The sequence below is a fragment of the Pezoporus occidentalis genome, unplaced genomic scaffold (assembly GCF_034315485.1).
Source record: "Pezoporus occidentalis ecotype Australia unplaced genomic scaffold, CSIRO_AGI_Poc_V1 ctg54, whole genome shotgun sequence".
In the NCBI taxonomy this organism is placed as follows: Eukaryota; Metazoa; Chordata; class Aves; order Psittaciformes; family Psittacidae; genus Pezoporus; species Pezoporus occidentalis.
The window spans coordinates 4,282,431-4,309,777 of NW_026915877.1; the positions used below are offsets into that span (position 1 = coordinate 4,282,431).

The 27,347-nt window shown below is 39.8% G+C and overlaps 1 protein-coding gene across 9 annotated transcripts; it reads right to left on the minus strand.

Annotated features, from left to right (window-relative positions):
* Positions 1-641: 641 nt before the first annotated feature.
* Positions 642-27,347, minus strand: PRPF40A (pre-mRNA processing factor 40 homolog A). Of its 9 annotated transcripts, none has more exons than XM_062637785.1 (26): positions 26,644-27,329; positions 25,178-25,315; positions 22,247-22,327; positions 18,750-18,780; positions 18,469-18,491; positions 16,345-16,446; positions 16,128-16,241; positions 15,559-15,679; positions 14,098-14,122; positions 13,425-13,730; positions 12,462-12,570; positions 11,472-11,536; positions 10,679-10,843; positions 9,854-9,962; positions 8,983-9,133; positions 8,103-8,236; positions 7,608-7,722; positions 7,358-7,461; positions 7,061-7,177; positions 6,416-6,553; positions 5,637-5,732; positions 4,571-4,657; positions 4,388-4,484; positions 4,227-4,288; positions 2,450-2,584; positions 642-1,606 (listed from the first exon to the last, which is right to left on the minus strand). In XM_062637785.1, exons 1-26 carry the CDS (start codon positions 27,004-27,006, stop codon positions 1,514-1,516), a joined length of 3,081 nt encoding a protein of 1,026 aa, XP_062493769.1. In that variant the 5' UTR covers positions 27,007-27,329; the 3' UTR covers positions 642-1,513. The 9 variants fall into 9 exon arrangements, with proteins under 9 accessions (XP_062493769.1, XP_062493771.1, XP_062493774.1 ...); XM_062637787.1 differs by having other exon boundaries at positions 7,358-7,449; positions 26,644-27,328; XM_062637790.1 differs by having other exon boundaries at positions 7,358-7,449; positions 16,345-16,422; positions 26,644-27,327.

A 27,347-nucleotide genomic window follows, 5' to 3' on the forward strand; every position in this document is an offset into this window, starting at 1 on the left:
CAGTTACTCAAGTCCTGTTTGACCAAACTCAGGTATTCTTCACTCCAGGGGAAACGCCGATATTGGCACATGGAGCCTCCTGAGAAGCCCAAAGTTATCAGTTACTCTGCCAATCCACAGGGATCATCCATCACCAGAATTTCCTATTGCAAATTAGTAATTTCAGTGCAGTAGCATTCTTAGTTTGAATCAGAACCGGCCCAGGAAAGCATGCTGTACAAATCAGGCCTTTCAGGGATTTATGCACTAGTAACTGCTGTCTGGTAACAGGGTTAAAAAAATGCAGTGAAGGAAGCTGAACTCCAACTCGTCTTCCCCTTGTTGGTGTGAGCGACTATGTTGCTTAAATCCAAAATGTGGAAGACGGTAATAACCTATCAGAGCTGTACAGAGCCTTTAAAAGTAGAAATGAGTACTAGTACACACTGGAAGAGAAGGTTTAATCATCAATAAAAATGTACAAAAATAGACCAATGGGAACAGCTTCTGACCTTGGTCTGACCTGGTAGCCACCACTCCCCTGGTATGGCTGGGAATCCTCCCCCCTCAAGCAGCTGGCCAGGGATGAGCACAAGGGGGCCGGGCAGCAGCCCAAGGTGGTGGCACATTCCTCAGCAGGTTCTTAAGGCAACACATTGAGATTAATTTACAGTGATTTTTATTACTAGATCTTGTTCATGTGGAGATAAACACTGATGTAATGCCCATGGCTGCTTGGAATGGGGTGTTAGGGGAACCCAAGGCAGTTGTGAGGCATGCACCCCCCTGCTGGCACCGCAAGGGAGGGTCAGTCAACATCCCCATCAACTGCAGGTCTAGGGCTTTGAAAATCTACAGGAAAAACTCACTCAGACAGTATTAGACTCAAGCCTGAGCCAGATGTCAGGTGTCTGTACAAAAGCTTACATGTGGCTTGGCCAGTGACGCAGTTCACAAAAGAGCAATTGTGACAGCGGGTACGTTTTAGCGGTACAGGTCAAGAACTGGATCCTTTACTCCCATTGCCTTCCCCTCCCCAAAATAAGCACAAATCCATCAAACAAATTAAACCACAAGAAACTATATTAAGAATCTCTTTCTACAAATGAAATTTTACCTGCCTACACGGACCAGACGACCAGTGTTACTACCTTTCTAGGAAGGACCGGACTGAGGCGATGCTTTGCTAGGAAGGAGCCAACACTTCCCTGGGCCTGCAGACAAGATCCAGTGAGCACCGCGCCGCCTTCCTTGGCAGTGTTCCCTGCGGAGCACTCCCTCCGTGGTGAGCAGAGCACCCACGCTGCCTGGCAGCTCCAGGACGGACACTCGGCTTTGCACTTGGAATTTCATTTGCTTCTCTAGATTTGATGCCAGCCCATAATAGTAGTACTCAAATACATTTATGTGGTAAAATTAAAACCCACTGTTATTTCAGCAATGGAACTCAGGATATCAGAACCCGCGTCCTGAATTAGACATTGGTTTCTTTTATTATGCCACAATGTAAACATATTTGGTATAAATAATGCTCTCATTGATCTTCATCCAGTTGTTCCAAAAGAGTCCTCCTCTGTTTTTCCAACTCCCCTTCACTCAGTTCACTGCCAGAAGTATCCCAGTTCCCCTGCAGAAAGAAGCAAAGTTAGTGGCTGGAACGATGGGGCTTCCAGGCCATGTTGGTCATCAGTGGTGCCACCTGTGCCCAGACATTATCCCAGTGCCATGGCAGCAATACAGGAACACAAGGTACAGGAGGCTGCTCGTATCATGCTCAGGAGCCCCGACAGTGGCAGCCAGAACAAGTGGGGAGGGCATAGGAGGCACAGCAAGCTAAGCTCTGGTCCTCCTGTAGACTCTGCTCTATCACACCCAAGCTCAAACCCAAGTTCTCAGGAAATGCCCACATTAGGCCAAGTCATTGCACTTTCCAAAGGCAGCTGGAGGCCCAAGCAGCTTATTTTAAGACAATAACGTAAGAAGTAGACACCTGCCCTGACATCTCAACTTGAAGGTGGAATATATGGGTTTTTACCCAGGAGGAGGCCACCACCACCACAATCTAAACAACCAGAGGCAAAAAACTCCCCCTCCAAGAGACCCAAAAAATGTTGAACCACAAGCAGTTTGCCTTTTTCATTCAAACACTTGTATGCATCTTCTCAAACACTCTTGTAAACCCCTCCAAAACAAGCCAGAGAGCACAGCATGGCAGCCAAAGGCAGGACTGCAATCACAAACATGCTCCCACAGGACTTGCCAGCTTGAAAAGTGCAAGGGCTGCAGAACTCTCTTCCACTGAGATTTCCTCCCAGTGTTAGCCCAGCACTGCAGCTACTAAAATTCTAGAGGGCAGGTGTTGCATTTGGCACTTTTTATATATATAAATGGAAGCAGGACATGAATAAAGCTCTAGCACCTTACATTATGCCTGTAAAGCACCAGATGAAAAAGAAACAGGAAAGCTTACAGAATCTTTTCCAGGTCGCTTTTTAGTAGGAGATTTATGTTTTGATTCAGATCTTTGCCTAACTCTATCCTTTTCGCTCTCCCTCTCTCTTTCTTTTTTGTCCTTTTCTCGTTCAATGTCTGATTCTGGTGAATCCTGTGTAAACAAGGAGGAAATATTAAATACATTTATATTTATTTGTAGAATAACCACACCTCTAAACTGGCTGACTTCATATCAGTATAGACCATATTAGGAAAACTGTGTGATTACTAATTAAGTACATCTTATTAACCATCATAGAAATAAGTAATACTAGAAAGGTCACTGAAGTGATCTGAAAAGGAGAGAAGTTTGTTCAATACCAAAGAATGTTCACATTCCCAGTGCAGTGTAGCATCGGGGCATGCTGGATGCCATACGGTAGGTACAGCCACATTTCTCCTGGGCACAACTGTCATCTGTTCAGCAAGATCTCCAGGAAAGGTGAAATTGGGTAAACGCTTTTCTGTCACACAGCTGATTGGTTTTTTCTGGATATTAACCATACTGGGAGGGATCAGGTGGCACAACGGTGGCTTTATTCCACATTTCATCCCAGTGTCGCTAAGCTTATGTGAACCTGTTTGTCTCAGAACCCTTCAGTACTAATATCTTACTCAACAGGTAACTATTAATGTCCCCTCTCGCTATGGACACTGTCTGCTGAAAGGTACAGCTAACTGCTTGTAAGTGAAAGGCACAAAAGAACTGACCAGTTCTAAAGAGTTCTGCAGCCAACGTGAGAGCAGAGACCCAAGTTGGTTTCTTTACTGAGGAAAAAAATACATTCTTTGCCCTCAATTGCTCTTCACATTGTTTTGATGATCCAGAACTTCTAATGTGACCCTGACACACAAGCAGACAAAAGGAATGAAGCCCAGCATTAGGCAGAAGGTAAAGACGGCTGGGTACCTTCACAGGTCTCCACAGTAGAAGTGAACACCAAGATTTGCCATGATAAACTGCAAATATCAGGCTGCTAGTGCAATCCTTTACACCTTGCTTGCACGGTTGCAGTTAAGACCCCAATTTAATAATCTTAAATGGCTTAATATTAAGGTATATATAACAGAAAGCTACTAAGTTACCCTCCCCTCCAGCCTGATCTCACAAAGTCTCTATTACAAAGGCAGCTGGATGATTACAGATCACAGAATGGTTTGGGCTGGAAGGGACATTAAAGACCACCCAGTTCCAACCCCCCCTGCCGCAGATAGGGACACATTCTACCAGACCAGGCTGCTCAAAGCCCCATCCAACCTGGGCTTGAACACTGCCAGGGATGGGGCAGCCGCAGCTTCTTTGGGCAACCTGTGCCAGTGCCTCAGCACTCTCACAGGGAAGAACTTCTTCCTAGTATCTGATCTAAATTTGCCCTCTGTCAGTTTAAAGCCATTCCCCCTTGTCTTATCACTACCTGCCCTTGTCAAAAGGCCCTCTCCAGCTTTCTTGTCAGACCCTTTAGGCACTGGAAACTGCTCTAAGGTCTCCCTGGAGCCTTCTCCAGGCTGAACAAGCCCACCTCTCTCAGCCTGTAACCATAGGAGAGAGAGGTTTTCCAGCCCTCAGAGCATCTTTGTGGACTCATCTGGACTTGCTCCATCAGGTCCACATTCTTCTTATGTTGGGGACCCCAGAGCTGGATGCAGTACTCCAAATGGGGGTCTCACCAGAGTTGACTGGATACCCAAAAATGATGACTGAAACCATAAGGTGTCATATTGTCCATTAGCCAACTGAAGTCAATTGTACTTACAGACTTATGTCTTCTCTTCTTGCTCTTCTTCTTGTGTTTTTTTGACTTCTTGTAACTTCTCTCTGCAGACACAGAAATAAGCACAATCACAATTAGCAAAATTATAAGGACTCAGAATAAAAGTAAAATTAATTTCAAAATGAACAAGAAAAATCTCATACCAGATTCTGCACTGGAAGAGCGCTCAGAAACTGATCTGGATTCTGAACGCTGCCTTTTCTTCTTTGAATGGCTGTCATCATCCTCAGTCTCTGAGCCCTTGAGACATGAACCCAACGCGATCAGTAAGAACACAGCATTACAGATGGTTACAGAAGCAGATTTTAAGCTGTGTAGCATCTTACCGAGCGAGAGCGCGATCGCTTCCTGTGATGTTTTTTAGACTTTTTAGAATGCTTCTTGTTCTTTGAATGATGATGCTGACATTCATGCTAGAGGACAAGAGAAGAGAAATGTTATCATTCTCTGTCTACAGGACACAGTAATAAATTTAACGATGTTTCTCATCATCCACAAACGCATCCATGGCTAGGAGTGGTTAAAAAACTCCCACACAATAACACATTTATTGTGACAAACCCCATGAAGAGGTACCAGTATTCCCACGTTAAAGCTGTCTGAACAAGCATCCAGGAATAAGGAAACGTACAGGCACAGATGCACACAGCTTCTATTACCTAGAAGCCTGTTCAATGTTTCCCATTTAAAACCACTGCTCAAGATGGCCTAGAACACACCGCATGCCTTGCTCTGCCAAGTTTGAAATTCTGAAATTAAGCCATTTAAAAAACCCTCTTACAAACCCCAGGAACTGGAACAAAAAACCCACAGAGCACCTGCCGCAAAACCAAATCTAGCATTATCTAGGAGAAAACTGCACCTTATTTAACAAGAATGGCTTGTCAAATCTTCTGCACCTTAACTCTTACTGTGGCTACCCAAAAATTAATAATGAAACTGAACTACATCACCCATTTTGGACATCAGCAAAAATTTGCTAAAATAAAGTACATCTGCAGTGCTTAGTATGCTCTTGAAGTTCCAGATATGCAGTGAACAAAATACTGCAGAAGTTCTATTTCCTATTTCATCAGGTTTTGTACAAAATCACAGCACTGAACAATATTTCTAAAAATAAACCAGGAAATCTTGATGTTAACTTCTGAAAATTCTTGTAGGGAAGCAGATTTAAAGTATTAAAGAATATCAAGTAACTCTTAACACATTTCTTCAGTTCCTTCCTTTTACAATGATGTTTTAATATCTGTTACTTTTAGGTAATACACCATGTCCACTGAAACAGAAATCAGTACAATTCTGTTAAATCCCTCTCCCTTCCTACACCATTTAAGAGTCAACCAATCAAGAATCTTTTTGTATACCCTCTGATCATGATAAAATAAAAATTACCTCTAGTACATGAATGAAATCTTTAAATATTCTTTTTCTTTCAGACTCCAGAGTGATGTCTTCAAATGCTGGTTCCTTCACAAATCTATCTCTGATCTGTAAGAAGAGCAGCAATGAAATACTAATATGAAATACACCCAGTCAGAAATAAAAATAACAGAGACACAAGTTCACCAGTTGAAAAAGCCACTGTACTGTTACAAGGCTAAACACTGGGGGTTTTATGCCAGCTTCAAAACCAGTCTTTATGAGACTGTAGCCAGAATTAGACTGTTCTTTTGGCATGTGCCATTTAAGCCACACGCTTGTTACAGCATGTATTTTCTATACAGCGTACACTTTGAGAGGAGAGGTTTTTAAAAGTTATCTTAACCGGAACAAGATTACAGATTTCTAAGCAAGCAGAGTGCTTTATCTCCATTTAATTTAAGTTTGGGACATTGTGTGATTTTTTTTTTTCCTTTTTTTAAGGGTTTGTTTGGGTTTAATTTTTGGGTTGTTTGCTGTTGTTCGGGGTGCTTGTTTGCTTGGGGGTTTTTGTTTGGGTTTAGTTCTTTTGAGGGGTTTTGTTATAAATTGTATCCAAACGAAAGTATCAGTCAATAAAGTTATTCCCATCAAATCTCAATTTTTACTGAATAAACAGCAAGACAATTTTTACGAGAGTCTGAGCTGCACCTTGAGCTTAGAGAACCCAGGTTTACTTGTAAAAGCATTAGGATGCAACAGCCTGTTAGATCTATTTGGAAAGACTTGCAGAACTCAGTGACAATACATACATCTTCCCAGACAGCATCCAATTCAATTGGAGGAGTAGCTTGCTTCAACATACTCTTGAAGGCTGACTCTTTCCGCTTCATTTTGCGAGCTTCTTCCTTTTCCCTCTCTCTTTCACGAGCTTCTGCCTTTTCTAGCAGCTGTATCAAACAAAAGTCATAAGATTGCTTGAAAGATACCAAAATGAAAGATGAGTAATTCAGTTCCATGCAAGGTTTGGAAAGCCCGGTGACAGATCGCCTTTAGAATTTTCTATTAGTCACTTGGGCTCACAGGAAAATTAACCAATTATTTATTTTTAAAGCATGCAACTGCTGTTTCTCAAACAGAATCTCAGAGTTAACCCATCATGCAAACAAGAACTACAGAAACACACAGACAAAAATATTCCCTCATGAGGAAAGTAAATGAGATAAACATTTCAACTTGAGAAATTCCATAGTAGGAATTAAGTAATGCTATGTTTTGAATAAAGATATACCTCTGCAATCCTTATTTTGGGAACTCATATGAGGATAAGGAACTCCAAAGCACAGCATCTCTCAAGTATTATGAAAGAAGTCTAAGTAAAAGTAAGTGCCAATTCTTGTTTTAACAAGAGATTTTGTACTGCAAGTTTTTGAACATTCCTATATATTAGTACTTACACTGTTGAAAGCCAGCTTGATATTTCCTGCATCTAAAGTAGTAGCTCTTTTAGTTGAGCTGATGACCGTAACAAAATCTTCAAAGGAAGTATTCACTTCAACCACAAATCCTTTATCCTGTAAGAAAAAGCACTTCTTTGGCATCAGGCAAGTCAGGAACTCTCACTTCAGTGCTAATGCAGGTGACATTGATGCAATGTGAAATCACATCCCAAATGAACAGCAAAGAGCTCATCTGAATCATGAACTGGACATTAAAAGAAGAAACCACATTAAAGGAGCATTTTCCCCTCTCACCTTTAGGATATCTTTTATTATCTTCTTTTCATCATGGTAACGTGCTTTCAAGTCTTCAACATAGAACTTGAAAAGATCAAGTGCTGTGGATCCTGATGAAAAAACTAGATAAGTCAAAAGCTAGCTCTAATACAAGAGCTGCATTTTTTTAGACACTTAGAAAAATATACAAATAACCCTGCTCTAGACTACCCCAAATCCAAGACCTTTACCTTACTTTCTACAGGGCTGCAAGAGACAGTACTCTTACCAGGCTGACCAAGCATATTAGTGAATCTGATGTCTGAGCTTATTGTTGGGTACAACTCCATCCAAGAAGACATTGAATGTAATTGTCCATGCTCGTGCAGTTCATCTAAAAATAGCTACAAAATACAAATGAAATGGAAATTTGTAGTCACTTATCATCCTTTTACTTGGCTAGCAGCTGGAATAGATCCTATTAATAACTAGAATTCCATTTTTGTTAAAAATGCAATTAAAAAATCGTTCTATACATCATCATTTCTTCCGGCCTTCCTCCACCATTTACAATGTTCCAATTGCATTTGTTTTCCATTCTAACCTACTTTCCTTTCCCCTAAACTTGTAGTTTTCTGGCAAGCAACTGTATTACACAGCAGACAAAATGCTACAATGTTGATAAAAGACATATATGCACCTGTCAGCCCACCCTAAGAAATTAAAAGCTTGCACAGAATATCTAACCACATAACACCTCTAGGACACAACAAAGTCCACCAACCTGAAAAGATTCTCTATTTTTACGCTGCCGCCTTCTTTCTCTAAGCAAACTCTTCTGTTTTTCTTCTTCCTCCTCTTTTTCCAATGCTCTGATATGTTCCTCAAAACAGATCAGTGCATCCTCCTTATCCATGTCTAGAAAAGATAACAAGAGTGATGAGAATAAAAATTAGGCATTTCTTCCCTCTAACTGTAAAGAGTTTCTTACTACAACGGTTGCTGATTGCTGCTGTGAATAGAAGCTTCACTGAGCACTGAAATGCATGAATATCTGTGCAGTAGCAAAACTAAGCCTCCCCCAACATGGACAAATTTACATTGCCAATAAAGAACACAGAAGGTAATTTATAAGAAAAGTATCGGAGATCTTGTTTATCTCCCCACATTACCACAGACATCTTAAACACAGAACACAGAGCATCTTTGCCAAATGCTTTAGCAGCTCTGTAAACAGCTATGCTGCTCTTAAAATACAGGATCAATTCATTTTTGAGAAAATGTGCTCATAATGGAAAAACTGCCTTCTTACTCTAGAGGAGTAAAAGCAATTACTTTTCTCAGAAACCTCACTCAGTCAAGTACCTGTAACACAGATTACATTGTCAAATAATACTTCAAATTTCAAAGGCTAACAACTACTAGGGCAATTCAATTCCCTCCTGAAGAAAGGTATCCTTTGTTTAGTCATTGAGATTAATCAGTAAGGATTTTTGAAGCTGACATCTGTTTCCTAGGAATGGAACAAGACAGGGTCCTTTACAGAGGCTGCTCAGAGCAGTTATGAAGCAGGCAAGAGCAAGCCATACCCAGTCAGGAGTCCTTACTGCTAAAGACAAATTCATTCCCCCTTTTAAAAGAAACATGTAAGACTTTCTACATACTCTGAAGTTCCTCATCTTCTGCAAATGTAGGATTGTCCATCAGATACTGCTGCGCCTCTGACCAAGTGGTACAGTAAGTGACATTAGCCATGTTATCTAGTATATTCTTCAAAGCTTCCCAATTCCTCTTTCGTAACTGTTTGGCTTGTTCCTGAAGAGAAAACATGATTTTTTTTTTTATTGTTAAATATGAGGTTGTGTAGGCAAAAATACATGACCCCTCAAGTCTGTTCTCCAAGAAAACAAAAGAATAATAACCTTTCATTTATATGTAAAGCAACATATACTAATTGGATCTACATGGAATTTTTACATGCTATGACTGCTTGCATCCAGAGATAAACTGTTTCAGACTGTTTCAGTACTGTTACCTCTGACTGTTCCTGAAACATGTGAAAAGCTCGTGAAATGGAGCTCATCTTCAGTTGTGTACTGTGCAAGAACAGGACTTCCAGCAGCTTGCTTAGGTAAGGATTCATCACCTGCCTGCGAACTCTACTGAACACCCCTTTTATACTGTATAATAATATGGCACATCTGTCTTTAAATTCACACCTACAAAATAAGTCATAGCTTCCAAGAGCCCACCAGTGCTTTTTGACTTGTGCCCTTGCCCCATCACATCTTGCTAAAGTTCTTTTCTCTCTCACATCCTTTGGAGAGAGAGTAAACAGACCCTGGAACTTGTGAGCAGCACCTGGTTCATACCAACACGGAAACATTCTCATTTGGCTCTCCAAGCCTTTCCTAGATTCCTCCCCTGCTGTGAGCATTTTGACTGTCTCTGAACAACATTCAGAACTGCAGTGCTTGCAAGATTTCTTTACTAAGAGGTATAAATTATCTTACAGATAACAATTTTGAAAGTTACCTTCTCTTTCTTAGACAGAAAAAACAAGACATCTTCATAAATTTCAAGACGATCACGCTCAGATATCGCATTCCAGACTTCCATCTCCCCAAACATTTGCTCAGCTTTTCTGTGCAAAACGAAGAAAAAGCATACAATCATTTACTGGTAAACACCAACTTAAACTGTCCCATCAGCTTACAATAAGGTTAATCAACTCTGTTCTAAGCAGTAATACTTTTGTATGACACCTCTCCAATTTTCTCTCTTGGGAAACTTTTTCTGTGACACCTTTTTATCTCTTACTAACAAAGGTAACAGCTAAAAATTAAAGCCAATGCCACTATACACACCTCTCCACAGCAGTGGAAGTTCACCTGCAGTGCATTGCACTAGAACCTTTTCTGAGGGGGAGCACATATTCAGGTTACTGTCCTAGCAAGCATCCTATGAGATCAGAGCTACAGAATCTTCAGCAGCAAGCTTATTAGATATATATCCATTTGGTCATGAACTTCCATGAAGAAGTTATCAGAACTACTTCATTCTTAATGGCAGGTGTAATACAAAACTCATCTCTTATGCATCTTTCATTTCTACTTACGAGAAGCCCAACTCACTATTCATCAGCACACCACTCATGAATTGTTTTTTTTTTTTGCCTGGGTCTTAAAACACATTTTATGAAAATTAAGACTTTTTGTGCTCATATAAGAATTTCAGTTACAGCCTTTTCCAGGCTAAACACATACTAAGGTTAACATTCACTAAGAGCAAGCCAGCAAGATTTGATTATTAACTTGGCAAGCTAGGAAAGGCTAGAACTTCATTTAATACTGGTCTTACTTGTATCTTGTTGTGGATGTCATCTTTTCATGGTTTTCAAGAAAACGCTGGAAGGATTCTTTAGCTTCTTTGTATTTTGATCTTGCTTCTTCTTTCTCTTCCTTTTCTGTTTGTACTTTGTATGCATTAAATGCTTGCTTTTTTTCACTTAATTTTGCCAAAGCACTTCATGTGAAAAGGAAAACAATGTCAATAATACAAAATGGAATTAAATTAGAAAAGCAAAACCAAAGAACCAAGAAATAACAGATTCTAATAAACCAGATTTTTGAGACAAAACAAAACAGAACCTAAATAGCCAGTCATCATCCTGTCTCTCCCTCAAGATTACTGGAAAATCATTTAAAAAAAAAAAAAACAATAAAACCAGTACTTACTAATAAAAGCAGTTAATAATAAAACACAAGCTACTATCATGCTTTCAGGTTACATTTACACATTACTATTTTTACCATTGATTATCAACCACTTTTCTGCCAATTTTTATAGCAGTCACTCATTTCCAAAAGTAACCTAGAAACTCTTCAGCTCCATCCTTGTAAACATATGCTTTTATTCCAATGAAAATAATACATATAAAACACAACCAACAACTGCCACATCTTTTCCAGATGAAAAATTAAGCCTGGGACTTGCATTTCTTTACACAGGAAAGGAACAAAATTCCCTGCCAATGGTACACATTCACAAATGCACAAATACCTATTAAAACAATCAGGAGTTATGTCACTGAAGTCAAACTACCTAAAATAGTATTTGTCAGAAATCTAAGGAGGAAAGAATCAAGCAGTACCTGTATCTAGGATCATTAATGATCATTTTCATAGCTTGCTCCCAAGAAGCATTGGATGGTACCCGCTGTGAAGACATAAAATCATTAACTAATTACATCTGAAATGAACATCCAACAATGATCAATTCCTTTAAAAAAAATCCCTCAGGGGAAAAAAAAAGCACTATACAGTTGAGGTTAAAACAATACTCTGGAAAATTTTTTTTTTTTTTTTTTGATTTTATTAACAGCAAACATGGAAATGAAACATGGCACTTCTGGGATTACTGCTACTTCCACAATAATTTTTTCTGGAATTTTGTCTACTATAAAACCATGTTGACTCACTGTACAGAACACAAACAGACCCCATACACCTGAGGGAAAACCTAAGCCCAGTTTCTTTTTACTCTCACTTCATCTCCATCTTTAGAACAAAGGTAAGAAATTGAGGTCTCGAGCGATCAGATGACACTTCTATTAGAAACGTACCTCACTGTCAGGCAAAAATATTAAGAACCATAATTTCCGCAACACTTTAAATACAGTTTTAGAATTACTACTTCATAGGAATAAAAAAATATGTCTCAAAGTCAGGCTAGCCATGGAAACTAAATCTAACACTTCATCCTTCTTCTATATGGACCTATACACTGCCTGTCCCTGAAGCATCTAGTGAAGCTGTCCATCAAATCACTCCCTGTTCCAGTTTGAATTTTTGACAAAGACCAGATTACAAGTTTGCATGACTATGGGGATCATGTAAAAGGAAGAAAATAAGAAAAAAATGAACTGAGAGCCCTGATGAAAATTCAGCACTTCCCCACTCACCCAAAGAGCTGGAAAAAAGTTTAAACTGTGTATTTTTTCACTGTAGTATTCTTTCCCTCATTTCTTGTCTAGTACAAAAGTCCTCTTCCACAACAGTGAAGAATTCTTCACCAAAAAAACATTCTGACAAATGCAGTTTTTGCAGTTCAGTAATGCAATAAGAATAGTTGACCAAAATACCTTTTCTTTTAACAGTTCTTTAAATGCTTGCTTTGCTTCTTCCTTTGTATTCCATGTGTAGGTTTTTTTAACTGGTTGGGCATCATCATCCTCCTTCTTTAAAGCAGCACTATATACAGAAATCAATAATTTTAACATTTAAGTATTATTTCAATTAGAGACACTGAAGAGTCACAAACCATCATAATCAGAGTATGTTTTTTATACAGCAACACAAAGGAAAATAATAATGCGACATCTAAGAGCACAATATGTACAAGATTTTTCCTTACAGACACCATACACAACTGAAAAAAAAACCCAAACAAACTCACTCAGAAAAGTTATTACCACTTATGCAATTAGCTACCTGCTCAAGTTATCTAGAAAGGATTCACAAAACTAAATTTAGCGGGAATACTTATATATGTATTACACAAAACTATAAAGGGGAGTTCCTAAAAATATGCCTTTCGCCCTTAATTATCTCCTGCTGGTTATAATCCCCCAAAGCACATTTCTTTTTGCTTGAATGATAAAAATCATAAGCTTAACTCTCCACATAATTAATTCTCCATTATTAAATAACAAAGGATCTCGCTTCTGCTGGAACAGATACAGATCTATTTAGTATTGCATTTTCTTCTACCAACAGCCAGTTGCACAGGAAGAAGAAACATTTAAGCATATTATGTTACCCTGAGAAACTATTAGAGCTATCAAAAATCTAGCAAATGTTACTGTTCTCTGCAGGGTTTAAGAATTTTGGGAGACTGTTGGCAAGGGGAGGGCATTCATTTTTCTAAAAGCATATTTAATACTTCTTCCTCTCTTTGTTACTGATTATTCTTTTCTGCTACCACTGATTCATGCTCACATTTTGCTGCAGAAATGCCAACTGTCAAAGAAGCCTGGCCACCTACAACTGAAGACTAATGAGAGCCTATTAAAAAATATGGAACTGCAGCAAAGCCACATGCTTACTCTGCTGAGGCCTCCTGCTTGATAGAGTCATCTGTGTTAGCTGCACTTTCTGCACTCTGCTCCTGCACAGCAGGTGTAGAAGTTGCTTGTCCCTGTTCCTCAGCTGTGCCTGTACCAGTACTCTCATTTTCTACCCCAGAGGAAGATGCAGCAGTTTCTGCTTCAGGGGCTGCTGTTGCTGCAGAAGCAGCAGTGGTGGTAGCAACGGCTGCAGCAGTTTCAGCAGCAGTTGTGGCTGTGGTGGTTGTCACTTCTGCTGCAGCAGCTGGAGTGGATATTACCGGAGTTGATTCTTCAGTCTTTGTGCTATGGGTATCAAAAAACAGGAACAGTCACATATGAGCATGGGACAGCTTAACGGCTTAGGGAAGTGCATAGTTTAAGTAATTTAATTAAGCACAAGAAGAGAGGTTTAGGTCTAGTGACAAAGTTTTCTCAGAAGAACACAAAACAATCTTGACTCAGAGGAAGTAAATGCTTTACTGAAACTGCACATACGCAGATGAGTCAGTTCAAAGAAACCTAGAATACATTGTTTGAGGTTTTATATATTAAGCCACTATTTGGAATGAAAAGTTGCAAGAAGAATGTTATAAGGTTCAAGGACGCAATTCTGTTTTTAAGCAAAAGGCAGCTTAATGTAAAAAACGTTAGCATACCATTAAAAACATACCTGTTTTCTTCAGCTTTTATCATTGCTAGAGGAGAAAGGGGAGGGGGGGAGAAAACAATCAAAATATAGCTTCTAAAACAGTTTATATATGCATGGTAAAAAATTACTGTTAACATTATTTAATAAAAGCATAGCTTTAAATAGTTTTGTTACTATTAATAATTTTAATATTTGCACCCTTTAAAGACTGAAATAAATTCACACAAATCCCACTGAAGAAAGATCAGGATATACAATGAACAACTTCTTGGTTTAGAATAATTATTTCAACTTTAAAAGACTAGTTTAAAGAACAAAGTCAGGCTCACTGAATCAGACCTCTCCTTTTTCATTCTAACAGTCACTGGTGCTTATTTTTTGTAGTACTTTTCTAAAAATACTAATTTCTTACCCCAGCTGACATTGTAGACTTTTCATCACCTTACAATACCAAACAAAACCATTCAAAAAGGGAAAACCAGGACCAGAACATCGAATGAAGTTTGTACGAAAGGGGACACTGCCTTTATCATACAGAAGGGCAATAAAAAATTACTAATATCTGTGCCACACCATAGTTTCTCAAATAACTACTGTAAAAAATTAAAAGTGAACTGATACCCAAGCAAAGCCTTACACACAACTTTTTGCCTTTCAGCAGCCAGCCAGCACTGATGGCCTGACACATCATGGGCCCACCAAGCCAAAAATAATTCATCCTTATGTTGCAAATTTAAGTCCATCTTAGCCACTTCAATCTTAGCAGCTTTATCCACTTGTTGGTTGTTCTGGTGTTCCTCAGTGGCCCGACTTGGGTACATGAGCATCTACATGGCATACCTTCACCACCAGGTTCTGCACCTGGGCAGCAGTATCTCTACTGCTTAGAGTATAAAATACATTGCTGTTTCCAAAATTATTTCAAGACACCAAAACAAAGAGCAATTCTTACTCTATTGCAAGCTATACTGGATCACAGAAGTCCATCAACCTTTTACCCTACTATCCGAGGTGACTGAGGATTAGTACAGCTGCTCCTCTGCCTCTTGTCTTCCCTGATTGACCCTAACCACATCACAAACCCTACTAAGTTCTTGCAAGTTTCCAAAGGACTGGCGGCTATGTATGAACCAAACTCCACAACAGCCCTAAAATGAAGACTTGAAGCATTACCTACTGCTAACAGAGGGAGAGCATACATGAAGCCCTGGAACAAGCCACAACAGGTTACATCATAACCCTGTTCCTGCTTAAGGGACATGAGGGGGAACGATGCTGCTGCCACATAAGGAAGAACTAAGGGTATAATGGAAAAAGGGATGGTGATGACGACACAAGAGACATGAGTACTCTATTAAAATCCCAGGCTGCATTAACTCTATTATATACAGTTTATTTCAGCAGATTTATTGACTGATATGCTTTGATATGCACAGCCTGCAGCAAACTGCCACCCTCCCTACTCATTTTTGCTAGTGTTACCTTCAAGATCCTCAAGCTCCTTCGGTTTTGCCCAGCGTGATTCCTTTGTTTGGGAATTATAATAGTAGGGTTTTCCAGAATCAGATTTATATTCTTTCCAGGGACACTTAGACAACAATTGCTAACGGAGAGAAAATAAATACATAAAATCAAACTTGAAAAGGTGTTCTAAAATTAAAAGGATAGCCAGAAGTGAGACACAAACACTACACCAAGAAATAACTTAAGGACCAATGAATACGAGGCATGTACTTTCCAAAGAAAATCATTGCCAGTGGTAAATGCACACATTAATTACGTAAAAATTGAAGAACAGCATATTTTTCATAAGGAAAATTTATCAAAAGATTGAGGAAAATGGTTGAGAGTTTTGTCCATTTTGCAGCCTCAAGTACTGGCAACATAAGAATCATGATATAAACATTTCTGCAGCATTTCTTATTTGAAGAGTTTGTTTCCATTAGAAAAAGATCTAGTGGCACAGCTATCCTCACGCATGATACCTATGCTACCAAATTCTGGCGTTCACATACTCACAGTACAGCAATCTTCATCTGAATTTACTTTACCTCAGCAGGTGTTTTGAGATCATCTGGCTTCTCCCACGTAGACTGCTTAGTTTCAGTATTATAATAATACGTTCTTCCATCAGGCGATTTGTGTTCTGTCCACGTAGAAGATTTCTAGGAAAAAATAAAAGACATCATTAATGATGAACAATAATTGCTGACCAAAATGTTATCAAAAGCCACTAAAAGGTTAAATATAAGTGGAAAGCAGATAAACCTGTTTAGAGTGCTCTTCACTAACAGAACTGTTGGTTGTGGTGGTTTGCTGGGCTGCACAAACTACAGGATGTGTTGTCTGAGGGCGAAACAAAACAGAGCTCTGAAAAGACATTCTTGTTAATATTTGTTTTTCGTTTGCATGTGTATATTAAACATACTAAGTAATTTACCAGCAAAGGAAAGACAGCAATACAAAAATCTGAACACATTTAATCCAGTATTGTTTTCAAGAAACTGTGACAAAGAGTTAAGAGTCTCTCCCCCCTCATTCAGCAATCCAAGGCAGATAATTACCATCAGAAAAGAAAGCAAAAGTGAATGCAGTCAGGTCCTGACAACTGCAAGTGAAAGTCTCAGAAGCACACCCTGTCCTCAAAACTAAGAAAAAATTGTCTGAAGATTCTGACTTCAAGAGTTTGGCCTGAACTTGGGAGCACCCTCCTACTGCTTTTCAGTGACAGCTTATATAAACTCACTGAAATAAGGACTGGCAGAATGCAGCTTTAGCCATCTACCCCATGTCAGTTACTGGATATGGCTGAGGAGAAACAACTTTCCTATAAGTTCAACTGCCTTTTTCAATTACACAGCATACAATAAAAGGTCAACTGATATTCACCAATATTTAATAATTAAGCTAGATACAAGATCCTCAAATTTCAAAGCAACAACCAAAAACTTACAGCAGGGTATCTTTGAGGCCATATGATTTATTTTCTCAGATTTCTGCCTCTTAGTTATTTAAACTATTTTCTTCCTCATCTTAAAATCTCAAAGATAAATTTCTGGGATATCTTCTAGGGAAGTAATTAAATATTTACAAAATTTTAAATAGAATTTTGATAGTGACTGAAAGTTATTTGTCATCATTTAATGAAAGACAAATTCGAGATTACTTCCAGATGACGTGCCTACCTCAATACAAAGTTACCTTGCTTCATGATCCAAAAATTTCACTATTAAGATACATAGCATCAGTTCTGTTCCATCAGATTTTTCCCATCCATTTGGTGGAAAGGTGAAAAACTACTGAAAAATCACCAAAGGAAGTAAGTCTGGCCTGCATACCACCATCCTGTTTACAAGTTCATTCTATGTTGAATCACCTTTCATGCAACCTAGCCAATATTTTTTTTCCTATTTAAGCTACTGATAGATGTTAACAAACATAACATGTTTCACAAACATGGACACAGACACTAAGAGAGGCAAATTTCAAATAATATCAAGACATTGAGGTAGAAGGAAGAGAGTTACTGCTTGTTGGCAATTTAGCTTAAAACAGATGAGGTGGTAATAACCATTCTTTTGAGGTTAGTAATTTATATTCTTCACAAAACACAAGGCTTTCAGAATTATTATGGAGATAACTAGATAGACTACTCATTTTATTGCTAAAGTGTTTGGTAATAAAATTCTCAGTAAGCTGGAAACGCTAACAGAGGTTCCAGTAGGCCTCATGAGACTCAACAAAGTTTTGAGCAGAACTTTGACCTGTTTCTCCTACTAAGTGCAGGTGAGTTAAGGAAAAGCAAGGCAGACTTAATCATTGGCTGCCAAATTCTGCTATACACATCAGAACTGCCAAAGCAAAACCTCATATTTATAACAGGTGAAAAGTTACCCAAATTTAAGTAGAATAAAAGTCTGTTTATGAATTGGTCACTGGTATGGAAGGTGAAAAAAATAGTAAAAAGTACGAACATAGTAAGAGGAACAACCTTCAGTCTTCTTCAGCGCATGTAACACCCCAGATCCACCCTGAGTAACTCTAGCCCAACACCTGCAAAGATCTGAATCTGAAAACAGTCAGTGTTAAGAGTAACAGAGGTCTCTAGGCTACAACTCACTTGCTTCTCAGGCAGGACAAAAAGACCTACAAACATTACAAGAAACATCCCATATTGCTGACCTGCATACTGGAAGAACTAGAAACAAATAGATTTCAATGCACAGAAAACACATCTACTTTAACTATTAACATTACTTACAGAGTAACAGTCAAACAAGCAGAGAAGCTCTATATGAGAAGAAAACCAAGATATAGGGTTTTCTTTTAAACCTCTAAAGTCATACCACCACACTGCCATTACAATCTTGTAGAATCTTGGTTTTCACATACCTGAGTTCCAGGAGGTGCTACACCTAAAGAAAACAAACAAATGAAATTAAAAGGGTTTGGTTGCTTTATTTTTCTATACAAAGTCTCAAATTAACCAATGTTTGCAAGAAAAAAATCTGGGAATTAATGAAGATGTCAGCTACTGAAACACTAAATGACAATTTACAGAAAAGGGTTTTTATTTTTCATCTGGTTGGGGTTTTTGTGTTTTGTTTTTTTTTAAATACTTCACCTAATTCTGGTAGCGTATTTTGAAATAGTAACAAATTGTTTCTACTTACCTACTTGTGCATCCATGCTGTTCACTCCTGGCTGTAGAAAAAATAAAAATCAACATTTAAGTATTGAGAGCAACTGTAGTTAAATCATCAATAAACAATGCACATACTCAACTGAGTGCTTTTAGCAACAAAATGCTCTATAGTCTTCTATTTGGATTTCTAGCTTCTTGTCAATTATCACTGCTTCTTAAACAGGTGATTAAAACATTAAGCTACTTTTCAAAAAGGCAATAAAAACAAACTACACCAGGGAGTCCTCTGCCATGCGTGCGGTACCCATCTTCATCTCCAAAACCTCACCTGGAGTACTGTGTACAGTTCCAGTGTCCTCAACATAAAAAGGACATGGAACTGTTGGAACAAGTCCAGAGGAGGGCCATTGAAGATGATCAGAGGACTGGAGCACCTCCTGTATGAAGACGGGCTGAGAAAGCTGGGGCTGTTCAGCCTGGAAAAGAGAAGGCTGCGTGGAAACCTCATAGCAGCCTTCAGTATCCGAAGGGGGCTTATAGGGATGCTAGGGAGGGACTCTTCACTAGGGACTGTAGTGATAGGACAAGGGATAACAGGTTAAAACTTAAACAGGGGAAGTTTAGACTGGATATAAGGAGGAAGTTCTTAACTGTAAGGGTGGTGAGGCACTGGAATGGGTTGCCCAGGGAAGTTGTGAATGCTCCATCCCTGGCAGTGTTCAAGGCCAGGTTGGACAGAGCCTTGGGTGACATGGTTTAGTGCGAGGTGTCCCTGCCCATGGCAGGGTGGTTGGAACTAGATGATCTTAAGGTCCTTTCCAACCCTAACTATTCTATGAGTCCAAATGAGCAGGTTAGGAGGAAAAAAGATTCTGAATTTCTGCTCAAGTAGCTTAGTAGGCTTCTGTTATAATCATGTGGCTTAAGCCTTTGAATGTATTGGTGTTGCATTCATAAGGCTTCTAGCAAATAACCAAAGCTCTTAGAGATGCCCTTCTTGAAATTCTTTCAACCTAAGGAAAAAGATTAACAGAATTCAAATAGTTTTCCCAATTTCTTCTTCTGTAAGCAAGAATATACCTTACAGGTTTATCTCTTGCTAGGGTTTAGTCTTTCAGCTCTCTTCTATAAGCTATTAATTGAAAACTCCTTGAGGAGTAAAAAAAAAGCAGAATTTGTTAAAAATAGAAATTATCTTGGATCAATCATATGTGATATTATGCAATAGGACTAAACCAGATGAATTGTCAACAAACTTTACACCTTTAAAATGCATTTTGTATATTAAATATTTCAGCAACTCTGTGTGCACATACGCCTGTGAGCATAACGTCAGCTAAGTAAGGCCATAGTTAATTTTGTGTCTCCAGTAACTAATACTTCCAACACATTTCTTTACTTGTGCCTATGTTTACTTCTCCAAATTCCATTCTCATTTGTGTAGCACAAGAACACTAACTGAAATAAGCATTTTTAGGAATTACACCGATTCTAATCAGCTTTCTGGAAGTAAACACTTTGTAGATCACAACAGGTAGTGAACCTGCACAGGAGTGGTTTGAAAGACCACAGCTCTTGGACGAAACGGCCTAGACCGAAGATCCCTATCACCAGTACAAATCATCCACTTGGCCTCAGTGAGCTGTATATTACATTTTTCACTTGAGAACATATATTCCATCAGGCAGCCAAATTTATAACAAGCCAATAATCTCATGAGGTTTATCAAGCAAATAATCATGGATGCAAAGCTGATCACAATAATTTTTACACATCTACAAATTTTATATTAGGAATTGGTAAAATCCTTCTTTTCTTCCTAAAGCACTTTCCAGGCTGTGGTACACATGTGCCAGAGAGGTACAAGGATGCTGCCATGACAGACAAATGCCTTCTACACATGAGCGAATGTGTGAAGTCCTGGCATCACTACAAAAAGGTTTAAGGGCAAAGTTAAAAGCTGGAGCCCTCCACTGTGCTAACTTTGCCTCCCAAATACTAAATATCCACAGATTCAGTTCAAAAATTATTCCTAATCCAGTATTAGAAAGCCAAATTATCTGCCTTCTTACCAAAATACATTAAAATATACAGTAAAATTCAAGATTAGACTGTTTCCCTCACCTTTTAAGTCTCAATTGGCCATAGCACTTTTAAGATTTTCCTCTTAAGGTCTAAAATGATCTCAAAATTTTTTATGAGCATCACATGGCAGAAATTCGTAACAACTTCTGTATGAGAAGTGGAGGAAAATCACTACCATCTACTCAGTAGCTTCTAAACTACTCAGTGCATTAGAAAGTAGCTATGTGAGCACAAAAACTAATGAACCTCACTTCCCAAGAATTTGCCCTAAGGAGTTACTAACTTCAATTTCATTAAGGTTGCAACATATGCTCACATCTCATTAAACAGAGACCAGCACTGAGAAACAAACTTGTAACCAGCAGGAAGATTCTCTACTGTCTGATAAAGCCCAAGCACTAAATTTAAGTTCTCCTCCACTGTTAAGACAATGTCCCTTCTCTGGTATGAATTCTTGGCCATTTAGCATGTGCCAACGTTTGACATGACATTACATCCTTTTCGTAACAGTCCCTTCCCCATTTATTTCACAGAAACTTTGTATCTTTGTGACCTTTCTCTTGTTAGTCCAGAGGGCAGATGGACTGTTTAGCAGAATACATTTGGCTACACACAAACTATTTAGTAGATGAATTAAAGAACTCTTCCAGCAAACCCTTAAACAAAGAAAAAAAAGTGGAGTATTAACCAATTTATTTTTAAAAATAATCAACAAATGCAGTAGCAAAAGTTTTGTGCTTAGTGCTACAGAAAAATTCAAAGTTCTACAAGGATGAACTTGGGGATATAGTATCTGCATGGCAAGAAAATAAAGAAACTAATTTATTTCTAAATTTAAGCTGCTAGAACTGTTTTCAAGTGGGTCTCCTATAGCTATTTTAAATCTCCTAAAAGATTATGTTCACAGAAAAGTAGCTTTTTCCACTTTAGAGACTTCATCCGTAATTTGTTAACTCCACCCTCTCTATTTCCACCCAAATAACTTCTCTATACCTCTGAAGATTTCAGCAAACTTTACTCAAGGTCTCAAATATGCTGAATTTCAGAAGCATTTATGAAAAATCAGATACAGAGTGGTATTAGAGTCAGCTATTGCTCCAAACAGCCAGAGTCCACACTGGGCTCCTGCCAAACTATAAGCAGGTGAGGGACAAGGGAAGTAGCCAGCAGAATCCTTACAGAAAACAGAAGGGAAAAACAAAGACATACAGAGAAGAGTTTAAAGACTGTTGAAAATCCACAAGATACCAAGTATCACTAGTTCTTCTCACATAATTTCTTTCTTTTTTTACAGTAATTCAGGAACTGGATACTTCATTGCAATTAGCAGTATCTTTTTCATAATCCAGTTCAAGCAAGCAAAGGCATCCCCAGACTGAATTAATGACAGCAACTGACACAAAGAAATTTCAAAAACCAGGAAAGTGAAGTTAAGCTCACCGGAACTGTAGGCTGCATAGCAGCTTGAGACATGTGAGACATCATCATTCCAGGCATTACTGACTGCATCATTCCAGGCATCTATAATTAAGAAGTATTTTAGATATATTTTATGATATTTTAAACAAATGTGAAGATTCTTTTATTTTTTGTTGTTTTTATTTATTATCTGGTACTAGGTTTTAATCCAAAAAAGCCCTTGGCAAAGAAAGACAGGTTTGTAGAATTCTGATTCCCTTCGCTACACTCCACAAAAGTGACATTAGGAATAACACATCTACAGCATTCCAAATTCTGATATGAAATCTATTAATAAGCCAACCATTTAAACTATAAAAGACACCATGCATGATCTGTTAATAAGCTATTACCAAAATCCTGAGTTAAAGCAGGAAAAATAAAGCTTGGGAAAGATTTCTGCAAAATTCCAAGACCACATGGAACAAAGTGAACAAAGGAAAGTTAAACTTAAAGCCCAAGATTACTTCTGCTCACATTTTTTGACAACTTCCAACATGTCTCCCTTTCTTCTTACCTCTGCAAATAGGAAGAAACACTTTACGGGGACACTAGAAAAAATGAAGTTCTGCAAACAACTTCAAGGTAAAGAGAGCTATTCAATTCAATTTAAATAATCAAACCTTTAAACCAGTTCTGAACTTTTTTAAAAAGGACTGGAAGAAACTTAACATAGACTTACTATATTAACAAAGTATGTACAGTGAGAACTTGGTAAATGGGGACATACCATGCTACAAAAGTGAAATGTCTGAGTCTAGACTTGTATCTGAGTTTGCGTGGTCAGATGAGACCAAAAAACCACAGAACTGCTGCTCAGATAAGGCAGCTTTTGCTCAAATATTTATGCTTATAGTCTCAAAGGGACAGTTATGCACAAGTTATGCATCACTGAAGCAACGCACTGAAAAGATGTTAAAAACGCTACTTAAAGTGTTTAATACCTTGCCCGTTTCACACTACATTTTGCTGATCCTGGCTTTTAAGAACTAACATTAAAAGGTAGTGAAATAAGCAAATATATAATTTAGGTAATTATGAACATAAATTTTTGGCCACTCATCCCAAAGAGGTTAGCCAACCCCCTTCAACCTTTCCATTATGCCCCTTTACCTTTATTGTCCTTGGCAGGCTGGCCAAGTGACCCCATCCCCCTGTATCTTCAGGGAGCATCAGGTTACCACTCTCATCTTGCATCTCATGCGGAGAGAGGGATATGTGGTAGGGCTACTGCTCCACCCTCAAATCCACAAGGTTTTCTTGGGAGAGCAAGGGAGGAAGGAAAGACTGGAAGGCGGCCCCTCCTATTTCTCGCCATCCTGTAGAAGCAGGAGAAGAAAGCACTCTTGCCCCACCTCTACTTGTGACTAAGGGGGCTCTGAGATTGTGAAACTCCTTAAAAGCCCTGACTCAGGTACTGAAGAAACCCCGAGCACTGCTCAGCTTCTGCGTAACACTAAGCCAGTCAGCAAAGGAAAAAACAATGGGGATGAGAGTGAATTCTTTTCCAAAAGACCTTCCTCTGAATGATGCTGTTGCTATTATCTGTGAAAAGTACTTGTCTTATAGGGGTTCACTTGAGAAGGGAGAAAAACAAGCTACAAAACATCCTGCCCAGCAAAGGTTCACAGATAAACCTCTGGTATCTGCTGGAAGAAAAAACTTATTGATCAAGGAAACAAACCAACACGGGCTGGTAATTCCAGCACAATAGGTCTGGTCACCATCCTACCTCATCCATGAAGCTGTCGGGTAACTGAGCCTCTGACTCCCTATCATACCATTTATTTTGTTCTACATCTGCCAAAAAGTCCCGAGTTCTCTATACTGCACACTAAAATATTAAATATTGACATATTCGATGCATGAGAGTGAGAACAGTGGAACAGAAGACACAAAAGAACTGTTAAGTAGAGGAATAAAATAGAATTGCTACTTAAGTTCCTAGTAAACACAAAAGCTTCGGCTATTAACAATCCTCATGTTTTACAATTGTGTTATTTTTACACCAGCAGTTCTAACAGGCTGAAAAAAACATGCTGAATAGACTCCTACCAAGGCTTTATACACCAGTTTAAAGAGACACATGCTCTACCCATGGTACTGCAAAGAAAGACACTGAGTTGTCAAGCATAACCTAGTGGGCTCTTCTCAAAGGGTTTATCCTTCTTGCCATCCTCTGTCTGCTCTGGTCTACTCCATCCTCCTGATCTAGCTGATGACACTCCATTTCTGCTTATGTAAATCATCATTCACAAGCAGCATTACCAAAATGTTTAGTTACATCCAGAAAGATAATTGCTTCTTTTAGAAGTTCAGAATTTAACTAGAAACCACACGTGAAATGACCTCTGAAAATAAAAGCTTTAAAGCTGCAAAAAACACAGATATGATTAGGGCTACTCTACCTGTCAACCCAGGCTGCCACCTGTCAATCTAAATGGCCAAGTCCATTTTTCAATCACATGGCTCTAGCAACAACTGTGTATGAAGAATTATACACCACTCCATAGGATTCAAGAAGGAATTCTGCAGAAATTCAGAACTTAATTACAAGAATTAAAGAAGAATTGAAACAAGAATTAAAGAAACATGAAGTTCTCTACTGTTACCACCTCTGGAAAAAAAACACTACTTTTGCTTCTAGTATGCATTAGTAAGATCTTACTTCTTCAAAATCTAAAGAAAACTACCAAAAAGCTTTAATAAAAAAACAAATTATGGAACTGTGTTAACAGCTATTTACAATTAAAGTTACATAAGAGGTTAGAAATGAGAAGACTTTGCATGGATAGGAACCCCAAATCGTTAACCTTACCATTTGTAAGCTACTGCATGAGACTCACCTCCCTCAAGGATTACCTGACATCATTATGGAAGTAAGTACAAAAACTTTTTGTAAAGCTGCCCTACCTGCCCCATTGGTGGTCCTCCCATGGGAGGCATCATCTGAGGCATCATTCCGTGTGGAACTGGCGGCATATTTGGTGGTCTCTGACCCATGGGGTGCATCCCCATGGGAGGATAATGTGGCATGCCTGGGTGTCCCATCTGCAAGACAGCAACCAGCAAGAAAAATCAGCATGAAGCCAACCACCTGCACCCCCCACAGAAGCATTAGTAACAAAGCAGTGCTCAACACTGAATTGAAAGTTATTTAGGCAATTTTAGACTGGTATCACAACTCAGCAAGCAAGATCCTCTTCACTCTTCTAGATCCTCTAAAGCCAGAGTTAATCCTAATTAACACAACCATTTGAAAATTTCAAAACCATCATCCAAGTAAAAAAACAAAACCAAACAAACCTAACTCCCCCCCCCCCCCCCCCCCCCAAACCCAACCCAACCCAAAACCACAACAAACCCAACCCTCAAACTATTTCATCTTATGGTTTGTCACAAAAAAAAAAAATCAGGAACACTCTTACAAACAAGGACAATTAACTCAAGTAATCCTGTGGCACAGAAGTCAATCAGATAAACACACCACTTTCTATTACCGATGTCTAACTTTGAAAGAGTTTCTACAATAACTACCACCCCTGTGTCCATATTCTCCTAAAAACATGAATCCTGATGCTGTTTTAATGTTTGGCACAGTCACTGCTAGTATGAAAATGGAGATGGACTGTTTTTCCTACTTTTCCCTACCTTTTTATTACCATAACACATTAAACATTAAGAGTTTGCTATTCTAGACAGATTTTACCTTAAAATAAACCCTGCAAACCATTTTACTTCAAAGAACGTAATACACACACAGAAAGAAGTAGGTCAGAGAAGTGCACAAATTTAATAATTTGAGAACTATTTTTAAGCAAAAATACTACTTTAAAATGGTCCTTAGCAGATAAAAAAGGGAATACTTTTTTTATGTTTAAAAGGAATTTTTCTTTTTTTGAAATACCAAAAAACTTCCTAAAGCTGGTTCACCTAAATCACAATCAACTAAAAATGTTTGAAGCTTCTGAACCTAGCACTTGACCTCCCTACCACATCCTTGAGTCTCACAAGACACGCAGAGGCAGGTCGCCCCTTTACTGAGTCTCAGGCACTGCCCAAGTAACTCATGGTGAAGAAAAACAACCTTAGAATCCACTCAGCCGCTCCACTAAGTGTAACCACGTTTTCTTTTTACTTTCTGAAGAACCCGCCAACGAAGCGCCGTTCCCCATCGGTCGCTGCAGCGAGGGCTCTTACTGGGGGAAGGGCTAAGCCTCCACACCCCACAGCCGCACACCCATTCGCAGGGCTCCACAGCAACGCGCCGCCTCCGGAGGCGGAAGCCAGCCCGCGCCGGGTGCCCCCGCAGCTCTGCCCCGTTTACACCACAAAGCTCGGCGGCGCCCACCCGACTCTCTCCACCGTCCCGCACTCACCATGAGGGAGCTGCGGTCGACGCCACCGGGCCGCATCGAGGGGCTCAGCAGGCTGCCCCCACTGCACCTGCCAAGAAGCCGTCCTCTGAGTGGCTGCCGCGACGAAGGGCCAAAGGGCATGAGCGGCTCGGGCTCCCCGCGGGGCGGGAGTAGCGGGGCCAGCAGGCTGACTGGCTTCCCAGCCGGCCAATCCGGGCGGCCCGCCAGTCGGGCGCTCTTCGGCGATTGGTCCGCAGCGGAAGCTACAGGGCGGACGGCGTCCCCCGGCGTCAGCTGCATGAGGGGAGGGGGCTTCGGCAAGGAAAACGGGAGCGGTTGCGGGGAGGCGGTCGCCGCCGCCGCCGCTGAGTCCCCACCTGACATCCTGGCTGCCGGCCCAGCCGTGAGAAGCTCTTCTCCGCCTCTCTTAGCGTCAGCGACCGGAACCGCTGGTGGCGGCAAAAACCCGGCGGATAGAGAAAGGCCCCGCGCTGGGGCGGGGGAGCCGCAAAGAAAAGGCGGCTCGACAGGCCGGGAGCACGGCGGCGGCGAGCAGAGACGCCTCCCGGAGAGAACGGGCCGCTGTCGACGGGGAAAGGGGCTCAGGCCCAACGGGCCGAAGAGCTCGCGCGGGGGGAAGTGGCTGCCGCGGGGGCAGAGCAGAGGGGATGCTGGGAAAGGGCTCACGTGGTTCGGGGGCGGGAGCTAGGAGCCGGGCGGCACCA